This window comes from Eublepharis macularius, chromosome 16, assembly GCF_028583425.1.
Source record: "Eublepharis macularius isolate TG4126 chromosome 16, MPM_Emac_v1.0, whole genome shotgun sequence".
Taxonomy (NCBI): domain Eukaryota; kingdom Metazoa; phylum Chordata; class Lepidosauria; order Squamata; family Eublepharidae; genus Eublepharis; species Eublepharis macularius.
This window is the reverse complement of record NC_072805.1, coordinates 12,500,428-12,508,987: the sequence shown is the minus strand read 5'-3', so window position 1 is coordinate 12,508,987 and position 8,560 is coordinate 12,500,428. Positions and strand designations below refer to the sequence as shown.

The 8,560-nt window shown below is 49.6% G+C and overlaps 1 protein-coding gene across 3 annotated transcripts in view; it reads right to left on the bottom strand.

Annotated features, from left to right (window-relative positions):
- Positions 1 to 2,886: 2,886 nt before the first annotated feature.
- NDRG4 (NDRG family member 4) overlaps positions 2,887 to 8,560 on the bottom strand; it is a 53,088-nt gene continuing 47,414 nt past the window's right edge. For 2 of the 3 annotated variants that reach the window (XM_055000380.1, XM_055000382.1), the window contains one exon: positions 2,887 to 3,677. In XM_055000380.1, coding sequence (XP_054856355.1) covers positions 3,523 to 3,677 — 155 coding nt within the window. In that variant the 3' untranslated portion in view covers positions 2,887 to 3,522. Of the gene's footprint in view, positions 3,678 to 7,851; positions 7,891 to 8,560 lie in introns of all 3 variants that reach the window. The other variant, XM_055000381.1, reaches the window with a different exon arrangement.

Below are 8,560 nucleotides of genomic sequence, written 5' to 3'. Positions count from 1 at the left end.
GAGCATAACAATCATCATGCGCAAAACCATTACATTTCACCTCACAGAGAAAAAAAAATCCATTGAATTCCACCGTAACCAGAAAATTGTAAAAAATAAACAAAAACCAATGACCCTCCCCTAAAACAGTAATAGCTAGATCAAGTGTAAAACTGCACACCAGTTGCCAAATGCTACAATAAAAGGAAAAAAGACCAAGATAAATGTTATATATAGATATTTATATATCTCATCTGAAAGAACACACCAAGAAAAAAATAGCAGCAATATCTACAGTAAAAAGGAGTTCTAACAGCGTTCAAACATTCATATTTAAAGTTTAGAGGAGCACACAAAATGACAGCATCTGGGATTAGAAGATAACCACACAAGAGTGCCTAATCTGGTAATGGTATTATCAAGACATTTCAATGTGCATGATCTGTGTGTTTATGTGTACATGTGCACCTCTATGGGCCCACTGGCAGCAGCCGAACAGGTAGGCAATCTGATTAGCCTAACAGACATCATCAGCAGTTTAACACTGCAGTTTTCCTTCCTACTGTGAGATCCCAACTTCCTACAAGCTTTTGGCATGAGGAAACCCTGTTGGCTGTATCAGAAAGACAACTGTTGGGGCTTACGTTAAAAAAAGGACAAGGGTCTGCCACAGCCATTTAGGATGCACCAGACGACATTAAATATATTGATTTGGTGCCTTTGGGAGGCTGATGCACAAAAACAGCACACCGAAAGCCTGGAATGGCACTGAAAAAGTCCTATGAAGCCCTTTCTTACTTTGTGTAAACAAAAGATGCAGCCACAGTCACACGGCATCTCGGGGGGGGGGACTGTTTCTTCTAATAAATGTGCATGGCTCATTTTTGTAAGGAATGAAGAAAGAAAATGGGCAATTTTTTTGCTAACTTTTCTCAGGAAAGGGCTTTGGGTTTGCACTGCAAAAGTTTTCATTTGTGCATGGTTTGCAAGAACCAAGTTCTGTACCCCAGGGGTCTTTGGGAACTAGGTCACTGGGAGAAATGTCTAGACACTGTTGCTGTTGGGGCTGGAAGGGGCCTACCTGGAAACCACCTGGGAGGGATTCTGCATCTAGGCCACTCAGTCTATTGTATCCTTCTCAAAGATGCCTGCACCAAGGTGGGCTCAACATTTTTCCAGAGTCACACAGGACAAGGTGGCAAGCAATGTTTGCAGCACTAAAGCCGAAGGAATTGCTGTCAGTAACCAAGTCCACTTTTGTTACTGGGTGACCCTAGTAGCCACTATTTATAGAATGGTAAAGTTAAATGGTATTAACACTTGTAAATGTGTTGGCGCCAGTAGTTATTTCAGATACATAAATCTGGAGTGAACTGATGATTCTTTGCAGGAATGTGCAGATTTCCTAAGCAGCAGGCACAAAATACAGGATAGTCAATCACTGCCAGATGTTGAAAACAGCATAATGCCATGTACAGTTGACATCAGTGGGGCAGTGACTTTAGAAGTGAGGATCCCACATCACACAGGCAGGCAGGCAACTTCCTATGAAGCCTGTTTGATTTAAAAGTGCCAGACAACGAAGAAAACACATTCATGTATATCCCTACGGGAAACCTCTTTCTGCTTAAGAGTTACCTCCTGTGGCCAATGTCACCAAAATGAGTTGGATTGCAACCATAACATAAATGTCCATTAATGCAGTTCCTTTTTTAAAGACGATAGTGCAGTGAATGTAAACTAAAGCTAGAAATTAACAGCAGAGAGGATGCTTGAACACCACTTTATATTGTGGGTGAGGACTCGGAGTCTGTCTGAGGTTCCATCGGAGCACTACAGAAAGTAAGGAATTAAGGAGTTTATGGCAATTGATTTGGGGTGGAATTTGGGCCCAGCCTGTATAGCCAGGCTTCTTGGGCCTAAGGGAACACAGTAGGGACTTCTTATCAGTGAGGCTGCAAGACTGCAGTTTTCCCCAGAATTTAGGAATTGTCTGTGTGTACATTTTCTGAAAATTCCAAGATCTGGTTTTGCCTATCCTTAGGACAAAGAGGCCCTTAAAACCTACAATATCTGAAAAGGAGACCACAGATCCTCTCTCAATCAGAATGGGTAAGACAAAAAACTCTCATGCCAGGACTGGGGCTTTTCAGTGGGCTACTGATTTTCAACATATAGAAGTCGACTGGCAGCTTTGCAGCTGCTTTAGGAATGGGAGCTGCCCCTCCCCAGTCAAGGCAAGTATTTTCCCACTCAACAAGCAAGAAACGTGAGGCTGCCAAGATCAGATTCCTGCACAGGAAGTGCTGGGGCATGAAATCCAGAGGTTCTACTGCAGATGGATTACCTGATCTGAAACTGGGAACCATGCCCCTTCTACTACGGGTTCACTGAAGGGGGGTGTTTTCTTGGCCTAATCTTTAAGGGTGGGGGGAGAATAGCATCCCAGCCCCATAGGGCTGGCTGCCAATTAAAATGCTCTCAAAATGGAAAATGGAAGCAGTCATGCTTGCTAAGACTGAAGGGAGCCCATCTCCCACAGACTCGTGAAACTCTGCAGCCCACCCACCCCAAGACAGGACAAGAAGCTCCCCAGCTGTGACTGCAACTTCCAAACATGGCCTGATGATCCCTTCCTGTCCAGCTGGGGAATCTGGTTGCTTGGGTGGGTGTCCTGCAGGTCTCAAAACTGCAACTCAAAGGAGTCATCGACTGCTTCCCGCTTCAGAGAGGATTGTCATGCAGAAGATGAGAAAAAGATGGCAGGAGCTGATTTCAGAAGACCCTTCTAGAAAGCTTTGCAGAGCAGCTCCATGGAAATGTTTGGTGTGGCCCCTGTGTAAGGGGGAGGGGAAGGGGGGGCAGGTGTTACTCCCTAGCAAAGCACTGTTCTCCTAGGCCTTTTTGACAAAACACACAGGCACCATGTTATCTGTCAGTGCTATAAAACACCAGCCCTAGACTGCCCAAAACATGACTGCCGAGAAATTTTGGCCCAAAGCCTGCACTCCAAGATCAGGGCTGGAGTTATGGGGGGAGGAGTACCAACCAGGTTGCAATTTTCTTTCTTCAGGGTACATTTAAAACTCACCAAGGATGACAAGAGACACAATCAGCAATGTCCCTTTTTACCCCCAGGCCAAATGGCGCTCTGTGAGGGCTGGGAGGTGCACTCCAGTTTGCCAGCCATATCCACCACCACCACCCGGCCCTTGCTGCTTGCCTAGCCTCAGTGTGTACAGAGGAAAAGTCCCGCCTCCTTCATCTCCATGAGGAAAGGAACTGGTAGTGACTCGGACAGGGCAAGGGAACGTGGTTACTTCAACTTGGACCTAAAAGTGAAGGTAGCTGGTGTGTGTGTCTCGCTCTGCTGCTGCTTCCCACTCTCCCCACCTCCCACTCTGAATCCCGTTAAAGTGAAAGGAAAAGCAAGACAGCAAAGAAAATCAAAGCCACAGAAGCTGCAGAGAATGGAGCTGGCTGGAGGCGACTCGATGTGCAGATGCTCGAGGGCTCCCCTGAAGAAGAGGCCGCTGGAGACACTCAGCACGACACCTCCATGGTGTGGTTGATCTGCCCCATGGCCTCGCTGCTTTCGGAATGAGTGCAAGCCCGGGGGCGGCTACCGTCTACCGAGCTGGCACTGGTCAGGGAAGCTGTGCGGGAACGGGCCAGGCGTGTCATACTTGCAGAGGGCACTGGAGAGAGAGGCAGAAAGAGCATCACCCGCTGCCACAGGAAGGAAAGGTGCATGAAAGGAGGGAGAAGCGAGCACCACAAAGACAGGCAAGCTACACATGGGGAGGAAGCATGACCCGCCCCCTGGCGTAAGAATCCAGCCTCCAAGCACACAAGCGTCTGGTATGCTCCCTGGCTTGAGACAAAGCACTACCGGCTGAGAATGGAGGGGGTGTGGGAACAAAGAGTCCGTGCTACCCCCATGCCTCTGAAGGGGAGCATCCTCAAGCTTAATGAAAAGGGGCCTTCAGCCACTGTAAATGGTAATTGTGCCGCAATTCAACAGGCAGAGGAGTGGCCCAACTTTCAACCAGCTGTCAACAAACTCCAAGAGCTCCCACAGTGCGAAAAAGGCAAATCGCTGAGCATAGAAGGATGTCTGTAGGTGACCATGGAGCCGTGAAAGGGAAGGAGCTGGCTCTGGAGATGAGGCTAAGTTGTGGCTCGTCTCAAGGCAGAGAGACGGGAGACCAGCTCTTTTCTCCCCGCCCCCCCCCAATCAACACCACACAGGAGGCCAAAGAAATTGTTGGGCTTCTGCTAGCCCAGGTTCACGGAAAGGGGGCTCCGTCTCCTGCTACCCTCCAGGTTTTTCTTTCCTTCCCTGTGACATGTTGGATTTTTCAGATGGGCACAGACCTACAACACTGTGCCTGTTGGAGAATATTTTCCTACCCCCTTGGAGGCTAGGAATTTGGGTCACTTTAGTCATTTGAGCTATTCAACTCTTCCTCCTCCCCAAGCGTCTCCCATGCAGTCTCTCATTTAAATACCCTTGGGCTCTTTATGGCAAAATAATGACTGTAATTGCAAAGTAGGGGCCTGGAATGTTTCTGAACATACATCCAGTGGTTTTAAAAATGAGGGTCCTTTTAAGACTCTCGGGGTGAGGAAAGACTCAGATATTCTGGGGGAGGCTTTCTTGCAGCAGGCAATGTGGATGTATGGTGCTAGATAAGGAGAGGAGAGGTCTACAACATTATGCACAACATTATGCACAGCAAAATTATGCATGGCAATTAGGAAGAGAAACTTTCTCTAAGAGTCCCAAACTTGATGTCATCTTAATTGGCAGCTGATTCAAGATAGACAAAAAGGAATACTTCGCACCAGAGAACTCATTGCCACATGATCTGGTGATAGTTACTGGCTTAGATGGATTTTGAAGTTGACTGGACAAATGTATGGAGAATAGCTCCATTGCTGATTATTAGCCACAATGGCCAAATGGGTCCTCTCGCTTCAGAGGCACAAGGCGTCATTGTCAGGTGCTGGGGAGCAATTGGCAGGGAAGGGCTGTTGTTTGCAGGCCTCTGCTTGAGAGCTTCCTTGTGACAACTGGCTGGACACTGTGAGAAATGGGATGCAGGACCAGGCACACCCACACTGGCCTCTCATGTTCTTGTGACGTGGCTCCCAATAGCACAGTGAGCACGTTGACCTTGAAGTACCTCTGAGAACGTGGAATCTCTGCCACCTTGCAACAGTTACCATGACAACGGGGAGCAGGGGAAATGGTCATGTTCCCCCAGCTGATCCTCTGCCCCCTGCTCTCCCTCTGAGCTTAGCCCCTAGACAGCCCATGAAGGGTTGGTTCTTGACTCAGGTCCTTCACCACTGTGACCAAGAAAGCAGAGAACAATGGCGGATGTATGGCAGAAGTGTCCACGCCCAGCCTTCCGCTTGAGTCCATTCCTACCCCTTAACTTTGGAAAAAGACGGGAAGGTGAGAACCTTGTGGAAGATTGGGAAAAATTCCTAAGGTTTGTAACACTGAGGTCATGGTAGTCCGGCCCTAGAGGGAGGAACTGTTGGAAGGAAGGAGAAAGGAGATCTGATTTAGGTCGTATCTCAGGGAGATGTCCTAGTTGGGAGAACTACCAGGGCAGGTGTGGCATCCCCTCCTTGATGGTTTCCAAGAAAGGCTGAGCTCTTGGTGTGGACAGATGGTCAGGCAGTACGGCCCGCCTGCACCACCCTCATGGGTTTCGCAAGGCCTCTGTTAATGACTTGCATGTGAATGCATGCATCATCTGCTCAGGGGAGTCATATGAAAAGGGTCACCAGCACCTCCAGGAGGAAGTAAGGGCAGGGTGAGAGGGTGCCAAGATCTGCCCTGGTTAGCAGGCCGGTACTGATGCCCCCACTCAGGTACCATCACAGTGGCAGTCCACAGGAGTTGCCACACCCACAAGAACTCAAGAAAGCAGTGGTGGGGGTGGGGTGAAGAGACTGACAGGAGGAAAAGTGGAGCAGGTGTGGAGGAAGGTAAGCAAGAGAGCAGAGGGGAGGCAGAGAAGGGAAAGGAACCCCAACCGAATGGAACTGGACTTGGGAACCCAAGCCCAGGAAACCCACTGAGATTACACCTCCAACGGGGACCAGGAGTCAGCGGTGGGCAAAAAAGCCCACATCTGACTGGAACAGACTCGTGAGACGCAAAGGCAGGTGAAGGTGTTCGACACCCAACGGGCTTCTGCCTGGAACAACAAGGTTCCAAAGCCCCCTCCAGGTAGATAGTGGGCAACCCTTCCACTAGGAAGTCTGGCCTCTAGTGACGCCTCTTTCACACATGCAGGTTTTCACTGGGTGCTGCAGGATGTGCGCTGAAACCCCTGCAGGACTTCGTAGTTCTGCCAAGCACGCCTCTCCCCCCACATAAGGGCACAGGGCGCACTGATGTCTCTCTGTCAGCTGGCCTTTCTACCTCGAGTGCCGTTTTAGCTCACTGGACCTGGCTCTTGAGAGCTCCTTGGGGATGTCTGGGGCAAAGGAGGGACTGGGGTGCTTGGACTCCTGCCCTTGGGGCTGGGGCAGGCGAGACCTCCTTCCCTGCTCTTCATCAGCCACATAACGTGGTTTGATGGACAACACACACGTTTCCTCAATGAGACTAACAGCAGCTCCCTTGAGCCGTTTCAGGTTGGGAAAACGGCAAATTGGTATGGCGGGGAACGCTTAAGCTTCCTTTCCTCGTGCACATGGCCCTGATCCAAATCAAGAGCTCATGTGCCTGGGAGGCACAGAACTCCCAGGCTTGACCCAGAAACTGTTGACCTGGCCTGGAGAGATCCCGGGGGAAAGAAAGAAAAAACCTCTCCCTGTATCCCCACCCTCAGGAATGAGAGTCTCTGGCACTCACTCCCCACGGAGGTTCACTGGGCATGCCCCCTCTCGAGCTTCAGCTGAAAATATTTCTTTTTCTCAGGCTAATCTCTTGTTTGGTCCTATTTGTAAGTATGCTGTTTCAAATTAGGTTTTTATTGCTGTTTTCCTTAATCTGCTGTTTACTGTTTATTGGCTTATTGTGTTCTCATGTTGTTCTTGATTTTTACCAGGGCTTTTTTTCTGGGGAAAGAGGTGGCGGAACTCAGTGGGTTGCCCTTGGAGAAAATGGTCACATGGCTGGTGGCCCCGCCCCCTGATCTCCAGACAGAGGGGAGTTTAGATGGCCCTCCGTGCCATGGAGGGCAATCCAAACTCCCCTCTGTCTGGAGGTCAGGGGGCGGGGCCACCAGCCATGTGACCATTTTCGAGAGGTTCCGGAACTCCGTTCCCCCGCGGTCCCCCTGAAAAAAAGCCCTGATTTTTACAATGTTTAAATATTATTTTAGGATTACACTGCAAGCTGCCTTGAGAGGGTTTTTTCCCACGCTAAACTGAAGCGCTTGAATAAATGTTTCTAAAAGACACAGGTGCAATTTCAGAAGTGACACGTGCAGGAAAGTTACCCAGCTAGATATAAGGCACATTTTTCTGAGAAGAGGCATGCGCTGTCAAAGGGGAGCCCCGGGCTATTGCAGTGCTGCAGAGGACTCAGCTGAGTGCAGCCTGAGAACCGTAGGCCAGGCCTTCAGGAGCACTGCAAGGACTCCTGATATACCTCTTGGACTGGCCCTACCCACAGGCTTGCATTTGCATCCACAGCTCCTGAGGGATATGAAAGGAGCCCATGAGAGCACAGGCCCATCTCTGCAATCAGATTTAACCGGCAGGACCAGCTGTGAAAGCTGCAGGAGAGCACACATTCTGCACAGCACCAATGCACATGGGATGGAGGCAGAGTCAGGGCACATGCACATATCAGCATGGAGAAAAGCAGGTGTGGTGCGGTCGAGGAGTGGGGGGGGGTACCTGATCCTCCACTCAGCCTTCGGTCCTTCAGGTATGCAACTAAGAAAGAGACGGGGGGAGTGAATAGGAGGTGAAAGGCAGGGACAGAATTTGGGTGGATGTATGAGGCTTCTTTGGAAAGAAAACATAGTCAAGGATTCACACACACACACACGCACGCGAACAAAATCAGATACAGACCAGAAAAGGGCAAGACAGTCAACAACCAAAAAGAGAGAGACAGACAGAAAGAAGGCAAGAAGAATTTTGCATACACTTGCACATACCCACGTGTATACACTTTTCTTAACCAAGTGACAAACATTGTGCTAGGCCCAAAGGCACCTCTGCTCTCCCATTCTGGGAAGTCACTGATGTTTAGCAAACCCTGTGGCTCAGAGTCTAACTGCTTGATTTGCTCTTCCCAGCTCTATCCCTGAAGTCACCCTGGGTCCTTTTAAGCAGGTGTGTGCTGGGAGGGGCAGTTCATACCAGGCCTGTAGCTGACAGGAAGAGTGGGCTCCCTATGCTACTTCATCAGCCTGTAACTGCCCTAGGGAGCCCTTATGTGCCCCACTGCAGGAATGTGTGTGTATAGATGACCTATATGCAAGTTTCCACAATGGGACAAACAGGGGCTCCCTGGGACCATTTCAGGTCTGGAAAACGGTGTTCATGGAGGAGGGGTACGTTTCCTCTCCACACGTGCCATGGCCCCAATCCAAATCAG